The sequence below is a fragment of the Drosophila simulans genome, unplaced genomic scaffold, assembly GCF_016746395.2.
Source record: "Drosophila simulans strain w501 unplaced genomic scaffold, Prin_Dsim_3.1 Segkk87_quiver_pilon, whole genome shotgun sequence".
Classification (NCBI taxonomy): domain Eukaryota; kingdom Metazoa; phylum Arthropoda; class Insecta; order Diptera; family Drosophilidae; genus Drosophila; species Drosophila simulans.
The window spans coordinates 1,101,378-1,129,272 of record NW_025416883.1 but is presented as its reverse complement, the minus strand read 5'-3'; the positions used below and the strand labels follow the sequence as shown (position 1 = coordinate 1,129,272).

General features: G+C 37.4%; 2 protein-coding genes across 5 annotated transcripts; one reads left to right on the top strand and one right to left on the bottom strand.

Annotated features, from left to right (window-relative positions):
- Positions 1 to 6,790: 6,790 nt before the first annotated feature.
- On the bottom strand, positions 6,791 to 9,034 carry LOC27208669. 4 transcript variants are annotated; one of them, XR_005544898.2, is made up of 4 exons: positions 8,372 to 8,528; positions 8,020 to 8,182; positions 7,806 to 7,958; positions 6,791 to 7,556 (listed from the first exon to the last, which is right to left on the bottom strand). XR_005544898.2 is itself a non-coding variant. In XM_044923859.1 (4 exons), the coding sequence occupies exons 1-4, from the start codon at positions 9,017 to 9,019 to the stop codon at positions 7,377 to 7,379; spliced, it is 570 nt and encodes a 189-aa protein (XP_044779794.1). In that variant the 5' UTR covers positions 9,020 to 9,034; the 3' UTR covers positions 6,791 to 7,376. The 4 variants fall into 4 exon arrangements, 1 of the variants encoding a protein (XP_044779794.1); XR_005544899.2 differs by having other exon boundaries at positions 8,262 to 8,515; XR_005544900.2 differs by having other exon boundaries at positions 8,288 to 8,515.
- Positions 9,035 to 19,518: 10,484 nt separating this feature from the next.
- Positions 19,519 to 25,683, top strand: LOC123327447. Its single transcript, XM_044923868.1, has 3 exons — positions 19,519 to 19,547; positions 19,641 to 20,184; positions 25,522 to 25,683. Exons 1-3 carry the CDS (start codon positions 19,519 to 19,521, stop codon positions 25,681 to 25,683), a joined length of 735 nt encoding a protein of 244 aa, XP_044779803.1.
- The last annotated feature ends 2,212 nt before the right edge of the window (positions 25,684 to 27,895 follow it).

The following is a 27,895-nucleotide window of genomic DNA, read 5'->3' as shown; positions in this document are numbered from 1 at the left end:
CGTTCCAGATGGTGATGTCTAGTGCTGTTTGCATAGGGACTTGCAGACGGTTGCCATCATCTGATTCATTTGACTCATTACCTTCTCCATCATCTGATTCGTTTGACTCATCGCCTTCTCCATAATTTTTTCAAACATGGCTTCCATTCTGCCCATTATTGTTTCCATCAGGTTGTCAATATTGGCATGTATTTGAGGGATGGCATGGACTCATCAGTTGCCTGCTTGGCTGCGTTGGCAAAACTAACGTTAGAAGTAACCTTGCTGCTGCTCACAGTGTACTGGGCGCGTGGAGCTGAAGCCAGCTTTGAAGCGAGCATGCTTTTGACCTTCTTATATGTGGGGCAACCTTTATATGAGACTGCATGTGGTCCTTCGCAGTGCAAGCAATGGGCCGGCTTATTATTATTTTTACACTCAACAGTTGGGTGGCCGTCTCCGCACTTGACGCACCTGTGTTCTAGGTGGCAGTACCGTTGGGTATGTCAAAATCCCTGACAGCGATAGCAATGCGGCACGTCATTAAACTTTATCGGTGGCTCGATTGTCACCACTGATCTGCAGAGTCGCGTAACTTAATAGGCCTCCTTGTTGTTCTTGGCCGGCTCGAGATTGGCGAAAAATATGTTAAGAGGCTTTTTGGTACTTCTTTGGGTGGGGTTGTAGAAGTCTCTGACCTTGTGTCCGTGACGGTTTAGCCCATCCCGAATTTACTCTGGGTCCGTTGAGTAGTGAAGACCTTTGATGACTACTCTATAGGCACGTTCGTCTCGGGGCTGGAAGGTTTGAAACCTTTTTGGGTACAGTTGGTCGGTGTACCAACCACTGCACGTGGCTGCTGCTGTGTTAAATTGCTAAAATGCGGGCTCAATATGAACAACACAGATAACACGCGGCCCGCAGGCACGTCTGCACTCGTTGAGTGTTCGATCGCGACGATATGCTAAGGTGAACACAAAATTAACTTCGTAAAAGAGTAAAGTACAATATGCTAAAGTTAACACAAAATTTACTTCACAAAAATATTGACAATTTTGCAAAAGTGAGGGCGTGTATTCGCCCTACGACGAATAACCCTACAGACATGGAAATTAAAATTGTTACTATTTAATTATTTAAAAAAATAGTTTTTATTTTTTAGTTTTCAATATTTATTCGGTGATAGACTTTTTCAAGACATTTATTACTAGCTTATCTTTGGATTGAAGCTGTTCATGATTCGTCTTTATTCAAACTGATTCAGACTTATCTTCTAATTCTTAATCTCGATCCAATCGACCTCGGCCAGAAGCTTTTGATTCGGGCCTTTTGAACTTTCAGTTTTTTTTTAGGATAAAAGCTTTATACTGAAGTTATACACAGCATTGTGAAATTGAAATTTGCTGACTGATGCAGTTTGATTGAAGCGCAATAAGTTAATCATGGCTTGGTCTCCAAGTGGAGGTTGTGTTTACTTTATTTTTGGTTATTTATCGGGTGGCTCAGTGTTGGCCACAAAAACAAGGGTAAAGGCAGCCTAAGTGTTGGTGACAATTACAAGGGTAATTAGACGTACTTCTTTTCAGTCGGCCCAAAAAATGTATTCCCTCTTCGTCCTAAAGAAGTTTAAGGCGCTTCACATTAATCAATCTGCTCCCTATGCGGATATTACTATAACTAGAGGACCAACTTTTGAAAACCCAAAAACTTAATGAGTTAAATGTAAATCTGTATTAATTAATAGTAATAATTAATTCTAAACATAAGAACATGTTCAAACAAATGCTTTTTTATTTTTATTTCGGTATACTTCGTATTGCGTTAACTGTTTTAAATAATATGGCTCGATTTCAGAGGATTCCAAAGTGCCTGCACAAATCTGATGACGCAATACTAACCATTCAATATACTAAGCTATTGTGAGTGCGATCGCGAAATTTCATCATTTTTCTGGGATATCGACAGATAGGGAAATAAAATGAGAAAAAAATTAAAAATTGCTCATAAGTCTGTCCGTGACCGGTTTGGCGGCTTTAGGGAGTTAGATTGAACGTGGTAAAAAGTTTTTTGACAAACCGATAGAAATTTACAAGCCTAATAAAAATATTTAAAAATATCAACTTATTTTTCAAAAGTGTGGGCGTGGCAGTTTTGAGCGGTTTGTTAGAGTGGGCGTGGCGGCATGTGTTAAAAAACTTGCGCTGCGTCTATGTCTCTAGAATCTGTATGCTGAATATAGCTTCTATAGATCCTAAAATATCGACGTTCATACGGACAGATGCTCATTGCCAGATCGACTCATCTATTGATTCTGATCAAGAATATAAGTTATTAACTGAAAAGAGCACTTGATGTATTTGATTCAGCAACTTAGTGATTTTACATAAACAATTCCCTAGCAACAATGTTGACGCATCCAAAATGAGTTCAGCGCTCCGCTCTGAAAACATTGCCGCATTGCGGTGCATGGAATGCTGAGTCGGCGTGCCGCCCCTGATTTTAAGGCGTGATGCATTGTAGCTAGGGTAGACTTATGCTTTAAAATATTTGTGTACTTCAGTTCTGTGCAAGATCCAAAAGCTTATGCTTCGGGAATCAAACATTGCTCTAAATAAAACCTTGCTTATCATTGATATAATTACTGAGCTACAAGGCGTGCAATTGGGGAGTAAAGTAACTCCCCAACGCACAGTGGTTCCGCTAGTATGGAGCGGAGGCCATAAATACTTCCAGTATGAAGATTTTATTTCAGGCATGATTCCCATTCTTTCGCGAAATTCTTTCTGTATTTTTTGCTTTCTTTTCATTACTTTTATTTTGTGGTCAGAACCGCTAACCTGCCACATTTTTATTTCGGACTTATAGGAAAGATGTAAAAAATACTCGAAAAATCGAATTTTTGGATGAAGTGGAGATAAACCAAATTCAAAATATTCAGTTTTTACGTCTTTACTCATACATTTTGCCAAGTTATTCATTTCTGTGGGACTTGCTCCACATAAGTAACATTTCATGGACGAAGATTCACTTAAGGCGTTGCATATTTTCCCATCCACCATGGTTGTAAGCTATGATCAACATTTATCTTTTTATCATTTATATATACTTCTGTTGGGTTTAAAAGGTTTATTTTTTCCTTAAAATATTTTTCCTCTTCGATTGAAAGTTTTGTTGTCTCTTTTTTAAATTGATCTGTTGTTTTTCCAAATTATTTGTTGGTTATCTTTAAAATAAACTTTTATCCTGTAAATCATTATTGGAAAACTTTTGATTATATTCGCTATGACCGGTACTTTCATCAAATCCCCACTTTCCAATTAATAAAAGATTTTTAACATAATCATCAGTGAGTGTTTCGACTACCTCAGCTTGAAGCTCCAATATACTTGACGCTGTGTTATTTAATAAACTCTGTAACTCCACCTCAGCGTGAGATTCATCAACGAAAATATTTTCAGGGTATCTCATTTTCTTTGAATGTAGTACACTTTGATAACTTGGAAATAAATCAAAGCCTATTTTGGCGTTTACAAAGTTTCTTATCAAAAGATATTGGCTTTTAGACAAGCTTGCCTCAATTAATAGTGAAATTATTTTAATCGGAACTGCTGGCAATAATTTTCTTTTTTCAAATTCATTGAGTAAAGCAGATACAGCGATCTCATCTATTTTGGCCAGTTCAGCTAAACGGCGTCGCTTTGATCTTGATGATGACATCGAGAAATCTACTTTTGGACGGCCACGATGATCACTTTCCATAATTTTCTCAGATATATTATGGTTGCATTTTAATAAAATTGTTTTCTTTTGATTCAGCCATTCACATTGGTACTTAAGGAAGGAAGCTTTTTTCCGATTGTAGCGAGTCCAAAAATAAACAATTTGTTTACAAATTTTTTCCACACATTCAGTTAATTCAGTTACTATAGGCATGTGCCGCTATTTTCAATATTACATTTCACAGTATTGATGACTTCTTGTAATTTTTCTCCGTGGGTACCTTCTTTGTGCACCATAAATCAAAAATATATAGGTGTGAAAACACACAGAGCTCCGAATCGTCTTCCATAGGCAAAAATAAATTTAAAATGACATAACGACACAAACGCGAAACACAAAAATAAAGACACAAACGGACTTCACTGGGCAAACTTAACCCAAAAATAACAAATGGGCGTTTAGTAGATTCAATATTACAAGCACTTCCGCAAGTTTCCGCAGCTGAACTCAACACTTTTATTATCTTAAAACTATGCTTAATTTAATATACAAGAAGTCTAGCTCTGCATGTTTGAGTAACACAACTAAAAGTTTAAGTAAACATGAAAATACGCACAAAAAAAGACAATAAAAAGGCCATTTGAAGATAATAATTTTACATAACCTAGTTAACTGATTAGTTAATTAATAATTTTTGTATACAAAGTAAATAACTTCTACTTTAAAATCCATTTTAAATTATTTAAATCGAAGGTCCTCACTGAAAGTATGATGCCTTTGAAGTTTGCGTTTGGAATGCAGAAATTGGAGACAATTTGGTTACTTTATGCGTAAATATTTTTAGATGGATTTTTTTTATTTTTGGACTCTGACGGAACCACATTGCACTGTGTATTTCTTTGGACAGTGCACTATGGTCCGGAATTCGTTTTTTTTGGCATAAAGTCTAAATTTGTATGTCAATATATCGTCCTTTAGCAATTATTTTCTAATAGAAAATTGATCATATAAATAAAACCCCAAAACAAAATTGACCGGAAGCTTCACCAAATCGTTTTATAAGCTTTTAAAGGTGTGTTAAACAGCTGATGAGAATGCAATTCCCGCCAAATTATTTGCTTACTTTTTGACGTGGTACGATCGTTAATACGCATCCATAAATTATAGTAAAATATTGAAAATAAATGCCAAGGTATGATGTTTTTAACGTATGTAGGTAATATATGTGTAGTTGTACTGTTTTTGTGTTGTCTAACGTCCAATTTTTGTGTATTTTAACAAAAAATTCTAACGTGTCCCCTGTGTTTCGTGGAGTATAACTAATTTTCTGACAATTTCTGACAAAAGTTAAAAACGTCAGTTTGTACCTTTAACTATTGTCTTTGACGGTAAAGTAATATCTTTTGCCCATTTTTGCTCGTTTTCTTAAAAATTTAATTTTATATATGCAAGTTCGAGTTTAGACATAGCGACCTCCTGGACATTTGGAGGCGTAACAATAAGCAAATAAGTTATGTTTCAGATTACGTTTATTCCGCAATCAACAAGAATAATCTGGAATCAAAAAAGACAGAAGAGGTTGACAAAAAAAATAGTAAATTTTAAATTATTTATTGAAAGAAAACTGCCCTAGTGTAACAGACAACTAGACCGATTTATTTCCAAACATACCAAGTGGATGGCGTCTAAGATAATAATTCTTGTTAGTGATTTTGAAAACTCCAAGACACCCCAGCAAATTGGACGTTGAAACTTATCTTACCAAAATGCAGGAGAAAGATGAAAAAGGAAACTGAAAATGCGAGTGAAGCCCGGAATAAACTTTACAAAAGGGACCGACTATCACATGCAAGGAAAAATAGTCGGATCAATAGGATGAGTGATATTTTCCACAGAGCGATTGATTCCTCGGACCCACTATTATCAACAATTTGTTTAAAAGAAAGAGAGAGAAAGAATAGGAAAAACCACTTCCGAAGGCAGTAATAAGTCCTTTGGAAATACAGTCTAATTTTAAACCTTATCCATGAGACAAAATATTGGATTCACATTCTGATTCTGATTCAAGTTCAGATTCGGAAATTTATAATGTAGAACTAGAAGAAGAGGGCGATTATTTTTAAAATAACAATATATACACCTTAAAAAAAAAAAAAAAAGAAAAAAAATTACGTTGACTCCTGAGTCATACCAGTAGTTAATATGGGAGGCAAGAGAGGACGTGGTTGCACAGACTGCCAAATTTTCTGTGCAAACTATTTGTGATTTAACAACAAAATGTAAAAAGTTTAAAGTCTGTAGCTGAATTTTTCGACTTTATGTCAAAAAAATCGAATTCTGGACCACAGTGCATTGGGACAAGCAGCAAACTGAACATGCAGACGGTTCCGAAACTCCATGAAAACTTCATGTATGCCCTCCGGGAAGAATGTCGTCCACGTATATCTCGTTCATCAACACTTCCTCCGCCTTAGGAAATGGACGCCGATTTTTCATTGCCTACCACAGCGCTATATGCCAATATGGACGCAATCCGATCGACGCCTTTGAATCTTCTGAAAAAAGAACTCGCACCAGAGGTCGTCGTCTGTTTTTGTAGGACGGTCTGGAGCCGACTCACAAACACTTCAGCAATACCTCAGTGTCCAAAAGCAATCGATGACAGCGCCACTCGGTGGACTCCCTCACTCCTCCCGCACGTTCAGAGAGAATCAATCCGATGTGCGTACTCTGCTAAGGGCTCGCCGGGCAAACCGATCCTAGTGTCGGGCAACATGATTTGCGCCAACATGTCCACTCCTAAAATAATATCGATTAACTTCGACCGCGCGTAGCAGAATCTGCTAATGAGAGCCCTCTAATAAAAAGCTAAGGCAGGCAGGGAATTAACGATTTAAGAACATATGCTGAATCAACCACTAAAGAGAAATATGGGTTAATAATACTATAGATTTTAAAATTTATTGGCTGCATCCGGGACACACCCCAAAAATAAATGATCGGCTGGCAGACCTATTCAACTACAGGGATTGAACGACGGCTGCGCGGCTCAAGGATTGTTTGTGTGCCAATACTGGAAACTTGGCAGCTCTTTATGTTGGTTCAGCGTGACAGCGTATGCTATTTGCTCAGGCAATTAATACATAATTTTTCCCTGTTCACTACATCCTTTCTCTTGTAGCAGTCCAAGGCCAGAAAGGTTGCGCAACGAGCGCTTGAGCGCTCCTGTGCATTATGCAATCGACCTTGTTTGCTCGGGTCGGTAGAGCCTGGGCAAAATTTCAAATAAGAGGCGTACGACGGTTGTCAATCTTATCCATTAGGACCAGTCGATACTTCAAAAATGATTCTAAATCCTTACAAGTAGAAACGGTGGCACCATCCTTGATGGTGCTACCAAGCGTTGTGGGTCTTCTTGGGCAACTTCGATGCTCCAAGGCTTGAAAGCGGCGTAATGCAGCCAGGCAAACACCTTTTAATCATAAGTCCCCAAGTCACGGCGTAATTTGTCTCATCGCGCCCTAATGGCAACGACTCTTTGAGAAAGTCCGAACATTTCAAATTACTCAGATTGTTGTTGTTGTGCATGAGGCTTGTGAAGGCGTCATAGAACCCTGGAAAGTCCACACATTGACATAAAAACTTGGGAGCTGACATATGTGGCATGTTTAATCGCTCTAATCGCACGCTCCTCTAATTCCGACTGAAAATTTTTCGCAGCATTGTTCGATCCCGCGAACCCTTCTAGATTGACGATTACGGAATCCGTCTTCTGAAAAGCCTTCCACAAGCTCCAATTCAATTAATCGGCTTGGTAGCGATTTGCCAAAGTCGGAGCCTCCGAATGAAATTTCATGCTGTTGTAAAAAAAAACCAAGATTAGCGCAACTCACACCCCCAAATAATCATGTAAAGGGAAAATTCGGAAAATTCTTAAGAAAGGTTGAAAAAAACGAAGTCAATCCAAGGAATTCTTTAAAAAGATTCGAAAATCTTCATCATTTTCATTTTCCTTACTAATATTAATATTATTATTAATTAATTAATATTTATATTTTTGTAAGATGTATGCAAGTAAAAAAATACAAGTTTTTCAAAAAAGTTACCTGTAGCTTCTTTATTTTTAAATAAAACCGGCATAGAAATGTTTTTTTTTGATATGTCATAAAGGCATTTCCATTTCGAGCTATACTTCTAAGATTATATACTATTCCATCGGTAAGGTACAATCCAACCTTATATGTACTAAAGAATGGTTTCTGAAAGTAGTGTTGTCTCAGTAATTAAGATGCTGAATTTCATAACTTAACTAACACTCACTATGCAAATATATTCTTTTATGTCGGGTAACTGGAAATGTTCGATTCGGAGCTTTTGAAGATGGAATATGATCATTGGGGTTACCTCATCAACTTCCTCGTTAATGTTCGTCCATCGGATATATTTTTCGTCCAAGACCGGTGTGGTGTTATCGTTGCGGGAGCTAAAGTTTGAATCAAAATATAAAATCGTTTTTAATGTACGCATAATAAGTACATATACATATACATATATTTATATACTTTTAATAAATATAGTTAATAAGTACGTGGGAACGTGACGATGGGGTGAGGGCTTAAGCAAAGAATGTTTAAATTATGGGACGGACTTATGGATATGTCACTCCCCCAACCTTTGAATTTGGCCTGTCCTCAGGTCGTTAAATTTGGATATAGCATAATATTATTTCCTAGTTGAATATTTTCATTGACATTAGTTTCTAGGTGCGGATGTTCTTCTTTTTGTTTACAATATTTAACAATAAATTTCTTAGGTATATTTTTAAGCTTATATGCCAAATACAGAGTCAAACTAATTATCATGATGACAAAAGTTGTAATTAGAAAAAATTTTAAAAAGTGTTTTACATGCGATTTTTATCATTTCTCTTGTTTGTAAGTGATTTATTGGTTCTAAACGTGTAACATTGTTGGTGATATAAGTCGTTTGTGTAAAATCTGTTAGATTATTAGAAATTAGGAACTCATCTATTTGCGTGGTACAATTTTTAATTTAATGATGTTGTTTCCTGATATTAATATTTTGTTGTTTGTACAATCTTGGTTGACAATTGTTTCAGGAATATTCCATGTTAAAAGTATATTTGGTTCTATGTAATTTATTTGGAAATTTTTATGGGTTTTAGTGTATTTGCATTGAGTTTGCTCTTGTTTTATAAGTCCAACAATACATTTGTCGAATATTACATTATCTGTATCTTTATGAAATACTTAGTTATTGAATATATAAAATTTATCGAATATTTTCTCGGTATGTTCATCTGGGTACGGAACTATTTGAAATATCGGAACTTTAGTGACCTCGCTAGGAACGTGGGAAATAATCAAAATTGGTGTTTGTCTTGAGCCAAGTTGATGTTATTATCTTAAGCATTTTCTCCGAATTTACGTTTTTCAAATAATCGTGTTTTAGTAATTTTGTGTTAAAGATTCCTAGTTTAGTTAATTGCATACCTAACTCTATATCTTCTATGTACTCTGTAAACTGCTGTAGGTTGAATATCAGTATCGAAACCTTGAGCTTATTTAATTAATCCTATATATAATCTATACCGCTGTTGATTAAGTCGATAATCATATTTAGATCATGGGTTTTCACGGAGTCTTCCGACATGTTATTTATTTTTTCTTCTAGCTCTTCCCTGTCGTCTTCGTCTAATGTACCAAATAAGTATTATCAGATACACCATTTTTGCTGGTTGTTACAGAAATTTTTAAGCCTTCGGATCTTAACCAATTTCAAATAAATATCAATACAAGATACGAAGATCTGGTTTCCCGTGAGATAAAAATCTATCACGTATTTTTCCCTTGTGTTAAATATTTCTGGTGTTGTTTCATATGTCAATTTTGTGTCTCGATGTTCTGTTTTTGCAAGATTACAGATTTCACATTCATTAATAATATTTTGAATTAGCTTTTGACTATCAGGGTAATAGTATTTTTCTTTTAACCAATTAAAGTTAGTATATCAATTACTTCGTGATTTTTTTAGTGTTGTGAAATTGTTAGGGCTTATGATTTCGGTAAATACCCTCTGGAATATCAGAAAATCTTCATCAATAGGGAAGTAAATTGCCCTTTTCTTGGTGCACACATATTCCTTATTGAGGGTTTTGGCGAGTTCAAGTGTCATTTCTTTATAGATTATTTTAATCTGGAGTTTTTGAAAGAAGTGGCTTACACTTGTGTCACTGTCGCCTTTTTCTATCTCTATGTGTCTAGAGAAGAAATTGATTGGTCTCTCCGTTATGGATATATGTATAATTTAAATTATCTTCATAAGCACTATGTATAGTTGCGTCTGCGCTGTTTGCGACATCGCCAACCATAACTTCTTCTATCTTTGTGCGGGAAAGAGCATCCGAGACATAATTTTCTTTGCCTGGAAAATATTTTATTTTATAATCAAATTCATTAAGTTTGATTTTTCACCTATGTAATTTCATGTTCGGCTCTTTGATATTATTGAGACATACTAATGGCTTGTGATCCCTCAATATTTCAAATGGCCTGACGAATAGGTATGACCTGAAATATTTTGTCGCCCAAACTATAGCTAACAATTCATTTTTAATAGTAGCATAGTTGATTTCGTGTTCGTTCAGCGTTCTGCTGGCATAACAAACGGGCTTATGGTTCTGTGATAACACTGCACCAATAGCTACATTACTTGCGTCAGTTGTTAGAGAAAAGGGCTTTGAAAAATCAGGGTAGATTAATATCGGGTCTGATGTTATCAAAACCTTTAGTCTTTCAAATGATTCGATGTAGTCTTTGCATTCATATCTATTACAGCACCTTTCTTTAGTTTGAGGGTCATGGGTTTAACTATTTTTGCAAAGTTAGGAATGAACTTTCGATAGAATCCACATAATCCCAAAAATGATTTTATTTGTTTAGGTGTCTTAGGTAATGGAAAGTTTGTGATCGCTTTGGTTTTGACAATGTGTCCTAGGAATTCAGTTTCTTTCTTAATGAATTCACATTTATCTAGCTGCAATTTCAAATTGGCTTCTCTCAGTTTTTCAAAGACTTTCTTTAGAGATAAAATGTGTGTTCCAATGAAGTGGAATAAACAATAATATAGTCATGTATACCCTTACATACCCTCTTATTAGATTAAGTTATGTTAGAATACACATGGCGCTAAGCTTTTTGTCTGAGCTTAGCTTTATTTTTAGTTAGTAGATAAGAAGACCTCGATCTGTACACATCATTGAATAAACCCTCAATTTGTTAAGCGAAACCTTTCGTTTTGTTTTAACCCCTCTTTAATCGACAAAGAAGTCGATGGGTGCTTAACTGAGGAGTTCAACCTTCAACCTACAGACGACAACGAAGTCGTTTCTGGAGGCAACGATCTTTTGGACACAACGGTCTCTGCTCGGAAGGCCCTATCAACCTTCCACATAACTGGCGACGAGGATCAACACAGAAAAAATAAGGAAACCAGCCATACGTCAAGAAATTCAATCGGAACCACAGTAAGCTGTTCTTATGTAATTTAAGTCCGGAAATCTTCAATACGTTAACCAATGCACGTGGCCGAGTATAAAGAGGAACATAAAACATAACTGGAAAGCTTTGGAACACCTGCATGTACGGAGTGACGAAACCCAACCTGGAGAAGAAGAACTTAAGCTGATAAAATTTTTTTTCTTCGACAAAGCTCTTTATACTAGCTAAGATAAGAAACTAAAAGCTAACTATTAATACTTGCGAACCTCGAGAGAAAACAAAGAAATCTAAAATGAACGAAAATAGCTTAGCCGCATTTAACTCAACAATGAACTGCATCAAGTTAATACAAAATTTTGATGGTACTGATACAAATCAATTGCCAGATTTAATTACACAAATAGAAAATATCCTTCCTTCTTTTGATGTTTTCGACACGAATACAAAAAATATTTTGTTTGGCTTTATAAAAAATAAATTTGTGGGATTATGCAGGCCAGTGATTCATAGGCATGGAAATATGACAGAGTGGGAAAGTTTTAAACGTGTAATTCTGAAAAATTTCGGGGAAAAAGAAACAAGCGATGTCTTAATGGATATGTTAAAATTGTGTCGAGTGGAATCAACTATAGAAGAATATTATAACAAAATTAATGAAATTTCGAATAGGGTACACAACCGGATACTGATCCATGACGACAAAACATACACCACATTAGAAGTGAACCGAATTGCACTCCGCGTTTTTAGAGACAACTTGCCTGAACCTACAAAAACGTTAATATTCGCGAGAAACCCAAATTCCGTAGAGGATGCCTATAAAATCATTGAAGATGCTCGGCATCAAAGCTACACATTATACGGACCAATTCGAAGAAATAATAGGTACAATAAACCCAACTTCAGAACCAATTTCAGTAATGATAATAGAAATGTAAACGAACCAGTCGTTACAGAAAGAAGCCTTGATGAAGCCAATAGGTTTCAACAAAATAATGTTGAACAACAAGAAAATTCAAGAACTGAAGGTACGCCTAGGGTAAATAATAGAAGGCAGGGATATCAATATCAATCGAATAATAGCTCAACTTCTAATTCTGCTCGAGTCTCAACAAATAGTCGAAATGTGCAAAGCTCTGAGCAAAGCAGGCGTAGTTTCGAGCCAATGGATATTAATCAATCAAGTGTAAATTTTCAGATAGAGGATCAAGACGAATACCATATATAGAAGTTCAAGGTAAAAAGAGGCCATTATTATTTATTATTGACACTGGAGCAGAATTCAGTGTAATAAATGATAATTTGTGTCACCCGAAGTGGAAAACAGACATTGACATAGAAGTAAAAGCAATGGGAAACAAAATTAAAATAGGAAAATTATGCAGGTTTCCATGTTTTCAAGAATTTGAAGCTGAAGGTTATATTTGTGAATTTCTAGAGTATAATTTTCACAACTATTTCGATGGGCTAATTGGCTGTAACATACTTAATGACTTGCATGCAGTCATCGATTACTCAAACAAAAAGATTCAACTCAATAATGTTTATTTAGATCTTTTAGTTCAGGAAAACCACTTGGATCTTGGCATACATAACTTAATTCCAATGAACTTAATTTGTCCACAGGCCAGATCCTCAATAAATGAGCTTATACAAAAATTCGAACATATTTTTTACAAAGAAGGCCAAGACCTAAGTTTCACAAGTGAAATCAAACACAGGATTATTACAAAGAATGATCTTCCCATTTATTCGAAAACATACAAATACCCAGAAATTCACAAAGACGAAGTTAACCGGCAAATAGCAGAAATGTTAGATCAAGGAATTATAAGACACTCTAAAAGCCCATATAATAGTCCTTTGTGGGTTGTTCAGAAAAAAATGGACCAGTCCAATAAGCAAAAGTGGCGGCTCGTCGTAGACTACCGTAAACTTAATAAGGAAACCATTGAAGATCGATTCCCGATCCCAAATATAGACGAGATTTTCGACAAATTGGGCGACTGTAAAATTTTTTCAACTTTAGACCTTGCAAAAGGTTTCTATCAGATAGAAATGGACAACAAAGATGTGCACAAAACAGCCTTTTCAACAACCAGTGGCCATTACGAGTTCCTTCGTATGCCTTTCGGACTACGGAACGCACCTTCAACATTTCAAAGGCTAATGAATAATATCCTTAGCCCCTATACCGGACAATTTTGCATTGTTTACATGGATGACATCCTTATATTTTCTAAGAATATAGGGGAACACGTCAATCATTTAAGCTGTATCTTCAGCTGTCTATCTAAGGCAAATTTAAAACTCCAATCAGACAAATGCGAGTTTGCCAGAGAGGAGATTGAATTTCTCGGACATACCATTAATTCAGAAGGTCTAAAGCCAAGTCAGAAGAAAATTGACGCAATTTGTAAGATAAATTTACCGACAAACCAGAAACAAATTAAAAGTTTTCTAGGCATCACAGGTTATTTGAGGCGCTACATAAAAGACTACTCCAAAATTGCCCAGCCCTTAATAAAATACTTAAAGAAAAATTCTAAAATAAACACACATGATCAAGAATACGTAGAAGCTTTTCAAAAACTAAAAATCCTAATAACAAGCGATCCGATAGTCGTTTACCCAGATTTTAACAAACAATTCACGATAGTTACAGACGCAAGTAACTATGCATTAGGCGCCGTGCTCATGCAAGATAATAAAGTAATTTCTTATGCTAGTCGTTCTCTTAAAAATCATGAACTTAATTACAGTACAATAGAAAAAGAGCTTCTTGCAATCTATTGGTCAACAAAATTCTTTAAATATTATATTTATGGAAGAAAGTTTATAATTAAAACCGACCATAGACCCCTAGTTTGGCTTAATAATCTAAAGGAACCCAACCTAAAGTTACAACGTTGGAAAGTGCAATTAAACGAGTTTGATTTTGACATAACATTTATAAAAGGTAAAGAAAACGCTTTAGCAGACGGACTTAGCAGAATTGTCAAAGCATCAATAGAAGAGTATGATAAAAATGCCCAAACAAATATAGAAATTAATAACTTAGATATATTTATGCTAGAGAACACTAACACATTACCGGAAGTTACGCCTAAGACAAAAATTATAAATGAAGATTTCTCGAAAGATCTAATTCATATATTTGCCAACGATATTGACGATTTGGAAACTATTCACAGTGCGGACTCAGACGATCTTAATTTTATTAGTATTACAACTAATTGTCTAAACGTTTTTAAAATCCAAATACAAATAATAGAAGCGGAAAGCGATTTAAGTACCTTCAAAATTTTGCATAACAAGAAAATACGACATATCTTTAAATCAAGCGGAAATCAGGAAAATATGCTTAAGTTCATGCAAGAGAAACTGCCAGAAAAAGGCTTAGTTGTAATATTTTGTGAAAATTTAAGTTTATTTGTAAAATTTCAAGAAATTTATAGGCAGTATTTTTCAAGTAATAAAAATTTAAGAATTCTAAAGTCAGGTACATTGTTAGAAGACATAAATGATAAAGAAAAACTCCTGAAGATTATCGAAAACGAACACATAAAGAATAATCACAGAGGCATTAACGAAATTTTTATATCTATAAGAGAAAAATACTATTATCCAAAAATGCAAAAGTTTATTCAAAATTATATTAACAATTGTAAAATTTGTAATTTAGCCAAATATGATAGACAACCTATAAAATATAATTTTAATATTACAGAAACGCCAGATAAAATAAACGATATAATTCACATAGACATCTGGTATCCTAAAAGAAACATTATGTACGTTACATCAATTGACAAAATGTCTAAATATGCCACTGCTCAACATATTAAAGACAGATCTTGGATTTCTTTGCTTAACGCAATCAAATTAAGAATTCAATACTTAGGAAAGCCGAAAAAGATTGTAACTGATAACGAATTCGATATTGTCGTAATTAAGCAATTTCTCCTCGAAAATAACATAGATATACACTTTACAACTCCTTATAAGAAAACTGGAAACTCTGATGTGGAAAGATTGCACTTAACCCTAAATGAACATATGCGATTGTATAATGCTGATCCAAACAATTTTGACACTATTCAAGAAAATTTTTATAAAGCAATTGTTTGCTATAATAACACAATTCATTCAACCACAAATATTAGACCGATAGATTTATTTAATAATATACTTTGTCACGAAGACATCTCTAAACTATCCGAAAAGCTAGTAAGAAACAAACAAACTTTAAATGCAAAACAGGATAACATAAACGAGTCAAACTTCTCAAATATATTTGTAAAAAATAATGAAGTAGGAAAATCAATTCCAAAATATAAAGAAATAAGTAATTACACTCAATACGGTAACTACTTGATTAATAATAAAGACAATAAACGAAAAATCTATAAGGATCAGGTGAAACGGAAATATAAATATCAAAATGAAGATTGTGAAACCTAACATTTCTGTACTCCTATTATTTACATATGTATTACTTAATGAAATAATTTCAACCACATACTTGAAACTTACGCTGGGGGAGTCATGTATACCCTTACATACCCTCTTATTAGATTAAGTTATGTTAGAATACACATGGCGCTAAGCTTTTTGTCTGAGCTTAGCTTTATTTTTAGTTAGTAGATAAGAAGACCTCGATCTGTACACATCATTGAATAAACCCTCAATTTGTTAAGCGAAACCTTTCGTTTTGTTTTAACCCCTCTTTAATCGACAAAGAAGTCGATGGGTGCTTAACTGAGGAGTTCAACCTTCAACCTACAGACGACAATGAAGTCGTTTCTGGAGGCAACGATCTTTTGGACACAACGGTCTCTGCTCGGAAGGCCCTATCAACCTTCCACATAACTATATCGTCTAAATAAACTAAACAATCTTTGTAGATCAAATCTTCCAGAAGATTATTCATACATCTCTGAAAAGTAGCTGGAGCATTTTTTAAATTAAAGGGCATACGATTATATTCATAGTGCCCATGCTTAGTAGAAAAAGCAGTTTTTGCAATAGAATTTTCATCCATCTGTATTTGGTGAAAACCTTTACCTAGATCTATTGTTGTAATGTATTGGCATCTACCCAATTTGTCCAATATTTCGTCCATTCGGGGAATGGAAAATTTGTCATTAACAGTTATCTCATTTAGATTCCTGTAATCGACTACCAACCTGAATTTTTGTTTCCCAGAGGTGCCTGCCTTCTTGGGGACCACCCATATAGGAGAACAACAATAAGGGGATTTCGATTTGCGAATGATCTCTTGTTCTGTCATTACTTTGATTTCTTTGTTGACTTCTTGGTCAACGCTTTGGGGGTACTTGTAGGGTTTACGGTATACTGGGTCTTCATGTAGTCTGGATGACATGCTTAATAGTACTTGTAAAGGTCAAATTTTCGCCCTCTTTGTACTGAATGTCTCTATATTCGTATATAACCTTCTTTAGACATTCATCTTCCTCTACATTTAGGTGTTCGTTACATTCGCGTAGCTCATTGTTGATCGCGAAGTTGACTATATCGTTGTCAACGGACATGGGATCGAGATGTGTTACATCATTGTCCACTGTCTTTGACTGTAAATATTAGTTGAGGTCGATGGTTGGAAATTAAGTGGATTATTAAGCGGGTTGTTTTGTTGGGCTTGTCTTAAATCCCTTCCACATGTGTAATAATTCCCTCTTTGATTATTCGGTATGAAACGAAGTGAATAATGGTTTTGATTTATCATAACTTGATTCGAATTTTGGGGTGGTTGTGTATTATTATTCTGATTCATGCCAGGATAATAATTACTGTAATTGTGATTTCTATTGCTGTAATATCTTTGATTATTACTTTGATAATAATTTCCCCTGTTCCTGTTCCCTTCTGATCTATTCGAACGGTAATTTTCTGGACTGGCATCATAAAGGCCTGGTTGGTTGATGCTTGTTTTTGTTTATAAATAGTGTCGATATCTTTACGTGCCAATGACATATAAATTCTATCCGTCAGTTTTCGATCTATTACAGATTTAACAGTTTTATTTAACATTTCCGTATAATTCGATTTATCGACAGGGTCGCTTTCTAATTCTAACTTATCAAACATAATCCAGTATTGTGATTCTAGGCCGCCACGCGAGTAGGTATCACAAGAGGATCAACGCGCCACCAACGGTGGTACGCGCCATAGTTGTGACACACTACTGGAAGTGCAACTACACTCTCCACGCGAGGGCGGCTGCAAACTGGCTCTTAGTTAGGTCATGTCTGAGTGAGTGCTGGCTAATCGTAGTTGGGCTGGAGCTGGTAACTCTCGAAAATTTCCACACCTCCGGTGACCACACGGGTCATTCGACCCGTGCCGAAAGTCTGCTAGGCTGGGGGCCCGTGTAATAACTAGCCCAGTCGATAACGGAGAGTCCGGACAAGAGATGTCCACCCGGTCTAGTTAGCCTTACCCGGGTACTGCGGATTTTGGCCCGGGCGGACCTTTTATTTCTCTGCAACTCGTGGGTACTATGAGCACTAGACCAAATAATTTTAAAATTCTGCAGGCCTTGACTGCGGGAAATGTCGCAAGACATTACGAGGACCGTCTCCTTGACGGAGAGCGGCCTACTTCGGTGGTAACACCAAAAAAATGATCCTAAACGGAGTGTGCCAACGGCACAAGCAGTTGCGGGAGGGAAGAATCGGGCAGCCACACCGAGTCACTCGGATGTGGTCCAAGCCGGCCAAGCGGGACGGGCTAAAAACCCATTACCGCAACTTGGTCAGCCTGGGGCCCGGGATGACCCTAACCGCAAAGGGCTGAGCGGAGCCAGAACGATGTGGTATCTTCGTTACCTTCAGCAGGGCAAGTCACCCGCAGAAGCTTTGTCTCTGGCCAAGACACCGCAGCCGTTAGAGCAACGGCCCAACTCTGCTTCGAAGCGGGCAAACTCCACCCTGACGCCTCCGACGGATATGCTTAAGAGGCAGAAGGTGGAGAAGAACAGGCCACTGACTGCTCCCTTCGATGGCCCAAGTACCGCAAGGGCTGCAAAGGCAACTGAAGTACGCAAGCCATCATATGCGGCCGTAACTGGGGCCATTAAGGTTGCGGTCGTACCAGAGGGGTACCTCAAAGTCATCCTCAGCAGTGAGAACCTCTCACAGCTCGAGGACGCACTACTGGAGGAAACAGTCCTCTCCGGTTGGGATTCTCCAATTAAGCTTGGAGGAATCCACTTCAGGGTGGGTCACCGGATAGTGGACTGCCGCAATGCAACCACTGCTGAGTGGCTGCAATCAGCAGTCCCCAGCCTCAGTAAGTGGAGCGGTGTCTCCCTGGAGGTAAAGATGGGCGACGACTTGCCATCGTCACACAACATCACCATCTTCTGCCCCAGGACAGGAGACAAAACAACAAAGTGGATTATGGATTTGATAAAGGAACAGAATGACACTAAGAACTGGCGTCTCATATCAAGAAAGAATGAGGGTGGTGGCTCGCTCCTCAGCCTTGGCCAAGATTATCTCTAGTGATCACAACCTGAGCTTCAGGTTTGGAGACATCTCAGTTTCTGGTTTAAAGAAGGCCAGAGCGATCAAAGCCGGCACGAGACAGGTCGAGACTCCTCGAAATCTACCAGTCTCCGCGGAGTAGGAGAAGTCCAATAAGATCTCCGATTCTAGCGAGGATCTGGCGGATGATGAGGATCTTGATGCGACCATCATCGAGATGGGGGATCAGACCCCGATATCCTCTCAGGAGATAGGCATGGAATTAGACCTACTGAGTAAGGAAGAAGCGATACCGGCGGATGGTGATCTGGGTATCTCCAGATCAGAAACGCCGACGAAAGAGCCGATCATTTAATGGTCGGGAGTACAGGGATAGCTCAGGTAAACATCCATCGCGCCAAGGCGGCCTCGGCTGTGCTGGCAAGGATGTTCACCAAACAACATCGTGGGCTAGCCCTGGTACAGGAACCCTGGTATAACCAAGGAATAAAAGGACTGTACGTGAAGAACGCTAAGGTAATTTGGCATCAACGGGCCTCTAGCCCTAGAGCCTGTTTCCTGGCATGTAGAAGTATTAATTATTATATACTTACAGAATTCCTCACGCGGGACTGTGTACCGACCGTGGTAAAAGATGTGGAAGCACCCAAGAAGACTGTGTTGGCATCGGCATTCTTTGCCGGTGACGAGGCGTGCCCACCGCCCGAAATCACTGCACTGGCTGAACACTGAAAGAGGACACACTCACCCATCATCATCGGATGTGATGCAAATGCACATCACGTGATATGGGGCAGCAGCGACGTGAATCAAAGAGGTGAGTCACTCTTAGAATTTATCTTGAATAACAATCTTAGGAGTCAGATCACAGAATTATCCGTTTTAACATAGGGCTAAATCTAGAATGTAGCGAGCGTAGGCGCAATCCCAGGAATACGAACTGGGAAGGGTTCAATGCCTCCTTACTGCGGAATCCAGCTACTAGGGTAACTCGGAAACTCCGTACCACTCTAGAACTGGAGGCCTCCGCAGAAGATATTAACTCGTGTCTTACTAACGCGTTTAGAGAAAACTACTCCCTTGGCCGAGCAAAGAGGGAAAAAGAAGCTCCATTGTGGAACGACCAATTGGAGAAGTTACGGAAAGCGACCAGGCGTCTCTTTAACAAAGCAAAAAGAGAAGGGAACTGGGATGCCTACCGGAATGAACTGACCATGTATAACCATGAGATCAGGAAAGCCAAACGAAGGAACTATAGAACCTTCTGTGAGGCAATAGTAAACACGTGTGAAGGCGCAAGACTTCACAGAGCAATCACCAAAGGAGTGCCAGAATCAAATCAGACACTACGTACGGAGGATAACTCCTATACTATAGGAAGTAAGGAGAAACTTGAGCTACTACTTGCAAGTCACTTTCCGGGAAGCACGCTTCAAACGGATGGGAATACCCCGGTAACGGCTCAAAGTAGACCGTGTGCTACTGATTGGGCCAAAGCAAAATCAATAATAACAACGGAGGAATTAAGATGGGCAATTGGTACATTCCAGCCCTAAAAATCTCCTGGTCCAGATGGCATTCAGCCAATCCTGCTACAACGAGCGCTAAATCAGCTCGCAGTGCCGATCAGGAAAATACTGATCAGCAGCCTAGCTTTAGGACACATACCTACTGCCTGGAGTATAGCAAAAGTTGTCTTCACTCCAAAAGCTGGAAAGAAAGGCATCACTCATCCGACATCATTTTTGCTAAAAACGTTGGAAAAGCTAGTGGATGTCAGCATTAGAAGCACTCTGCTTGTATATCACCTGAAAAGCCTTATTGAGGATTCAGTTACTCATACGGAAGTGGCGTTATGTTCCTTCTTAGACATACAGGGTGCATGCGACAGTACCTACCTGAGGCGGTTAACGCATCCCTGGCAAGAAGAGAACTAGATGCAACAACCAGTAGATGGATCAAATCACTACTGTCACCTAGGCGAGACATGGGCACTATAGAAGGACAGTCGTCCACAGTATCTACCACAAGGTGTTGCCCCTAAGGGGGTGAGGTATACTTTGCCAACGCTATGCTGACCATATTGTCATTATAGCCAGAGGTAAATATGGGGAAACAATCTGCGATATCGATATTCAACTGGGCCTCAATATAACCAGCGAATGGTGCAAGGAAGTAGGCCTGAGCCTAAGTCCTAGCAAAACTGTTATTGTTCCATTCACAAATAGGTACAAGCTACAGAGAATAAAGGCAATAACCCCGTCAGAATTTCGCATCGAGGCCAGCAAAGAAGTTAAGTATCTTGGGATAACCCTCGACTCCAAACTTAGCTTCAAAACTCATGTCGATAACACAATTGATAAGTGCACAAGAGCACTTTTCACGTGTAGGAAAATTGCTGGAAAGTCGTGGGGAACCTCACCACGCATAATAAGTGGCTGTACCTCATGGTAGTCAGACCATACTAACCTATGGAGTAATAGCCTGGGTTGATAGAGCACGCCTTAGCACCACTAAGGTGAAACTTCATAAGCTGCAAAGAATGGCCTGCAAATGCATGACATGAGCAATGCGTACCTGTCCCACTGTAGCCCTAGAAGTACTAATGGAGGTAACGCCGCTTCATAGCGCCATTGAAATGAAACGGAGAGCCACCCTAAAAGGATTTGAGGGAGCAGGAAATGACTGCAACCTTACAAGAAAGGATGCTGAATGCCTAAAAAGGGATATCCCTTTGCTGATGCAACCAAGGGATGAGATGCCAGCTGAGCACAGGTTCGCTCAGAACTTCAGCACTCATCTCAGTAATAAAAACAATTGGACAACCCTGGGGAAAGTACACCCTATGAAACCACAAACAATAAAGTGGTATACAGACGGATCCCTCACCGACGAGGGAAGTGGGCTGGGGGTTGTAGGCCCCAGGTTAAAATACCACGAATCAATGGGCAGATACATCAGCATTTTTCAAGCTGAAGTCTGTGCTATTGGACGCTGTGCGTAGTTTAATCTGCAAAGGAACTATCGTGGCAAGGACAGTGCTATACTTTCTGATAGTCAAGCAGCCATGAAGGCGCTCAGCAAAGCTAAGATAACATCTAAGCTAGTAAATGAAGTGAGGACAGCCCTAGACAAACTAGGACCTGTCAACAAACTCACAATAAGGTGGGTGCCGGGACACAACAACATCCCGGGAAATGAGCTAGTGGACAACCTAGCCAGGAAAGGGGCAGAGAACCCTGTAATTGGGCCCGAACCATTCTGTGGTATTGGTCACCACAGAGTACTGGGCTTACTTAAGTCAACAGAGGAAGAAAAACGTCAGTCCAACCATACAAGTTTCAAGACCTTAATGACACACGGGAAAAACACCGTGCGCACTTTAAGTGGCCTTCTTAAGGGGCACTGCCGACTTCGCAGTCATTTGCATAAGATTGGCATTGCAGAGAGTGAACTCTGTCGCTTCCGCTGTATGGAGGAGGAGAGCTCTGCACATATTATATGTGACTGCATGGCGCTTTCCATCAGGAGGAACAGACTCCTGGGCATGTATGTAGTCCCACCCCAATAAAATTCTGGCATTTATACAGTGCATTGGACTTCAGGGAGATCTTTGAGTCATGAAGGGGTAGTACAATAGAAACCCACTTAATAATAATAATTGTGATTCTAGCTTCTCTATAAACTTACAGATGCTTCCTGGGTATGATGTGTCTTCAAGTTGTCTTATGATTGGTACATATATAGGGTCTGTGGCCCTTGAATGCCATCGCCAGTGCTTTCTTCGTACCCAGCCATGTGTTTGCTCTTTTCCGAGAAACCTCCAATGCTGAATCCACTAGTAACCGTTTCACTGCTCCATATATATCGTGTCTGGCATCTTGTGTTGGGTATAAATCGAGTACGCTGTTCTACTTGGTGAACGAATCTAGACAGACTGCCAGGTGTGCCATCATAGTAATTTAGTTCTTTAATTTGGTTTAATAGTTGGTTTAGGTGGGTTTCCGAAAGTTGTGGACCCGCTATGGTGTATTTTGTTTTCTGGGTATACGGAGTTTTATTAAGGTTTTAAGTTTTGTTTTAAGTTTTAAGTTTTAAATTTTAAGTTTTAAGTTTTAAGTTTTAAGTTTTAAGTTTTAAGTTTTAAGTTTTAAGTTTTTTTTAAGTTTTAAGTTTTTTTTAAGTTTTAAGTTTTAAGTTTTAAGTTTTAAGTTTTAAGTTTTAAGTTTTAAGTTTTAAGTTTTAAGTTTTAAGTTTTAAGTTTTAAGTTTTAAGTTTTAAGTTTTAATTTAAGTTTTAAGTTTTAAGTTTTAAGTTTTAAGTTTTAAGTTTTTTTTAAGTTTTAAGTTTTAAGTTTTAAGTTTTAAGTTTTAAGTTTTAGTTTTAAGTTTTAAGTTTTAAGTTTTAAGTTTTAAGTTTTTTTTAAGTTTTAAGTTTTAAGTTTTAAGTTTTAAGTTTTAAGTTTTAAGTTTTAAGTTTTAAGTTTTAAGTTTTAAGTTTTAAGTTTTAATTTTGAAGTTTAAGTTTAAGTTTTTTAAGTTTCGGAATTAAAAGTTTTTAATTAACTTTGCTTCCGACCGCATGGGAGTTTCTTTTCAATGCTATTTTCACATAGATTCTTTTGCGGATCTCGAAAAATGTTTTTTTTAGAATTACTATTTTAATTCGCTGATCTTGGATAGCTAGTTATGTAGCGCATCTTTCAGTTGATCAGTATCGTACTAAAAGAAATCTTTATTTTATTGGATCCTACCGACTGCGCCAATTAAATGTTTACAATTCTTATATGTGAAACAATATACGTTTTATTTCACTAAGTGATTACAATATTTGTATTTTTGAAGAAAACCGACCGATTACAATTAGGACTCAAACTGAACTCACTTAATAATTCCAATTTGATTGACGTTCGAGCCTCGGTATCGAGCTTTTCTGATATGGACTTTAGACTTTAGGGTTCTGATCAAGTGAAGAGATAGAGCTTTGGAATTGCTGACTTCAATTGTCTTAGAATTTCTCTTGGATTCAAGTGCATTCGCTCTTGGATACAAGTGCTCTTAGATTCTTATAGTTTTGCTTATTGAAATCTAATACTTTCGTTTACGGTATTGCGAGTCCGAGCTTTGAACTTGGGGCGAGGGCTTAAGCAAAGAATGTTTAAATTAGGGGACGGATGTCTAGTCTACCAGTGGGTGACTTATCTGGAGTTGGGATATTTCCACTCAACCCTGTTTTGAGGATCATAAGACAATCTTATTCTTATCTAGTACCTGTTAGGTACAACCGCAGTAGTGTAGGGTGTATTTGGGTGTACATGTTGTATGTGTATTCTGCCAAATTTTTCCAAATTCTTTGGCAACGGCAAAGCCATTCATGTAAACAAATCCCAAAGCCTAACCTAAGCAGTTTTGCCTGCTGTCTCTGAGGCTTCTCCTCAACTTAAGAATCCAATAGCAATGCTATCCCAAAATTCACTAATATATTTCTTAAGCACAGCGGCTTCTCCTCAATTTCACTTACATTCAATTTTCAATCTTTAGCTGAGCACCAAACAATAAAGAAGAGAAATCGGTGTCGATACTTTAATCGTCTTTTTATTTAGAAAAACTTTGATTTTAACGTTGGACTAAGTTTGTATACGAAACAGTTGATTAAATAGATTCACTGCAATTCGTCGTATCATTTTATTTGTAACTATATATATATATATATATATATACATATGTAGGGTAACATATCCATCCTACACCCACAACTCCCCAACCACACACACTATTGTAAACAATCACACACACACATTAATGTCTAAGTACGAAATGTAATCAAAGATCGAGAGCCCTTCGATTAAGCTTAGCTGCCCACATTAAGCTTAGCCCACAACTCCCCAACCACACACACTATTGTAAACAATCACACACACACATTAATGTCTAAGTACGAAATGTAATCAAAGATCGAGAGCCCTTCGATTAAGCTTAGCTGTCATTTACTAGACTCTGTGGCGAGCCAACGTCCACGTCCCCTAAACATTCGATCAGTTAGCGAGCCAACTGAAATAACAAAAACTTTCGCCCACACAATCGTCTCAGGATTCTCCAATTACTCCTAATTCTTCGGGAGCTCCTCTCTTAACGAGAGAGCGTCTCACCTCTCTTTTCGGGACAATAGACGTTGATAACATTATTCTCTTTAACTTCGCTCTTAAGCTATCCCAATCTGCCTATATAAACCCAAACATGTAGTTCAGTTCTGAGTACGTTATAAATCGCGATAACTTTGCTAAGCCCACTTCAACTTCAAAGTCTATTATCCAACCTAGTCTAATCCAAAGGATCTAGTTCTTCGTTTATTGGAATTAATAAAAACGTTTAATAATACATAAAAAACATATAAAAAACGGTGTCTTCTTTTCATGAACTTTCGGTCTGAATTCGTAAATGGCGCAGTCGGTAGGATAAATAGGAAATATTGTGCGAGTTGTTTACAAATATCAATCTAGTGACAAAAGATTCTTGTACGACCAAGCGTATCTTTTACGATTGAGCCACGAGAATCGGAGCTAAAGTGAACATAATATCATAATACAATTAACTCCTTTTATCCGCAAAAGAACTACGTATTATCGGTGGTTGACACGCAATAGTCAAACCTACTGCATACGGTTAATAAAAGAGTAAAAACAAAAATAAAAATAAAATCATCAACCATGGCAACCGAGCAAGTCAAACTGTTATCGGAATGAAGCCTTAAGCCAAATCAGGCAAATACTAAAATTCAACGGTAATACCCAGGAACTCAGTGACTTTATCCGAAGGATCGAGTTCATACTTCAGCTCTATCCATCAACGGAAACCAGGCAAAGGCATGTATTCTTCAGCCAATTGAGATGCAACTTGCAGGAGATGCTCAACGAGTATCCCAGTTATCCGGAGCAACAACCTGGCCAACCCTAATGAATGCGCTCATCAGCGAAAATAAAACCCAAACACCATGTGAAGAACTACTCCGTCGTCTTTACAACACACCCTTCAGCGGAAGTATCCGTAAGTGCGTCGAAGAATTAGAAATAGAATCATTCACGATATCGAATAAACATATGCTAGAAAATGATATCAATAATACCGTATTATACGCAAATGCATTAAATAATGTAATGTGCATCAAAGATGTATTCATGAGAAAATTGCCCGATAGGTTATTTATGACTCTTGCTAGATTTGACATTACGACAGTATCTAAACTAAAACAAATAGCACAACAAGAAGGTGTATAAGAAATAAATTTCATTGACAGAACAAGACCCCAAGATAATTCCAATACTAACACAATCCAACCCCAAACCTTTAAGAATAAGGAAACTATCAAAATTTGTGAACAATGCTATGCATAATACAATTAAGTCAAATCCAAGCACTACTACGAGACCCTGCGAACCAAATCCAAAGTTTGCAAGAGAAATCACACAAAAATTAAATACAGGTAGAGTCCAGAGTCTATTAAATTTTCAACAAAGAAGTAATAGTGCCCCAGACCCTCCCGTCAAACGACAGAGAGAAAGTGATATTGCCCAATACAGAATGGATACAGGATGCGAAAATTTTCTTCAACCAGCCTCGGAATCAGAAAGCGATTCAGGGGAGGAGGAAACGCATTCTTTAAAATTACAATGAATAATATTACTCTCAAATGTTTAGTAGACACTGGTTCGTCAATTAATATTATGAAACAAAATTTCTTTAATTTCCAAATCAAACCTTCTAAAGTAAAAGTCCACACTATTAATGACATTATAACGTTGAACCAAAGCGTTTTATTGCAGTCAAGCAAACTTTGTCCTATTGAAGAAACATTCTATATTCACAACTTTTCAGAAAAATATGACTTACTATTAGGCAGAAACTTTTTAGAAACAACTAAAACTCAAATTAATTATTCAACACAAACAGTCACTATAAATGGCTACACATTTAAAATGTGGTACGACCACATCCAAACAGATGAGTCCAAGGCTAACAATGAGTGCCCCAGGTCATCTTACCCAGAGGAAACCCCGTGATATTCAGTACAAAGAAGGTGAAACTGTGGCCTTCACAAACATGCCATTCATACAAAACACGAAGACCCTATCTGTAAAAAACCATATAAATATCCCCAAGCGTTTGATCAAGAAGTCAACACGCAAATCAAAGAAATGATAGAACAAAACATAATTAGGAAATCTAAATCCCCCTATTGTTCTCCCATTTGGATTGTGCCAAAGAAAAGTGATGCTTCTGGCAAACCAAAATTTCGATTAGTCATAGACTATCGAAGTCTCAATGAAATAACTATTGACGACAAATTCCCTATTCCAGTAATATACGAAATATTAGACAAGCTTGGACGCTCTCAATACTTCACAACCATTGATTTAGCTAAATGTTTCCATCAAATTCAAATGGACCAGCAATCAATATCCAAAACAGCATTTTCAACAAAACATGTACATTATAAATATACTCGTATGACTTTTGGTATAAAAAATTCACCACCAACATTTCAACGCTGCATGGGCAATCTTCTAGAAGACTTAATTTAATTTGTTTAGTTTATTTAGATGATATTATCATTTATTCCACTTCATTGGAAAAACACAATCTAAAATTGCAAGTTGATAAATGTGAATTTCTGAATAAAGAAACAGAATTTCTCGGTCACATTATCACAACAGACGCTATAAAACCAAACCCTAACAAAATAAATGCAATTATTAATTTTCCTATTCCTAAAACCACATTCCTGGGACTCTGCGGATTCTACCGTAAGTTCATTCCCAATTTTGCAAAAATAGCAAAACCTATGACGTCCAAATTAAAAAAGGAGCAGTAATTAACACAAAAAATAATGATTACTTGTCTGCCTTCGAGAAACTAAAAGTACTCATCAAGTCCGATCCAATCCTAATATACCCCAACTTCGAAAAGAAATTATCGCTGACAACAGACGCAAGTAATATAGCCATAGGTGCTGTATTATCCCAAAAGCATAAACCCACCTGCTATGCAAGCAGAACTTTAAACGAACACGAACTTAACTATTCGGCAATAGAAAAAGAACTATTAGCTATAGTATGGGAAACAAAATATTTCAGGTCCTACCTATTCGGTAGAAAGTTCGACAGATTAA

Excerpts from the sequence above, each read along its gene's own strand:
- LOC27208669 (XM_044923859.1), bottom strand. The coding sequence starts at position 9,019 with ATGAACATACCGAGAAAATATTCGATAAATTTTATATATTCAATAACT. Across the intron at positions 8,183-8,945 it reads TTCATAAAGATACAGATAAT|CTCCCGCAACGATAACACCA; the intron begins GTAATATTCGAC and ends TTCAAACTTTAG. Across the intron at positions 7,557-7,805 it reads TAAAAATAAAGAAGCTACAG|CATGAAATTTCATTCGGAGG; the intron begins GTAACTTTTTTG and ends TTTTTACAACAG.
- LOC123327447 (XM_044923868.1), top strand. The coding sequence starts at position 19,519 with ATGGGGCAGCAGCGACGTGAATCAAAGAG. Across the intron at positions 19,548-19,640 it reads CAGCGACGTGAATCAAAGAG|CGAGCGTAGGCGCAATCCCA; the intron begins GTGAGTCACTCT and ends TCTAGAATGTAG. Across the intron at positions 20,185-25,521 it reads AAACGGATGGGAATACCCCG|GAACTCAGTGACTTTATCCG; the intron begins GTAACGGCTCAA and ends GGTAATACCCAG.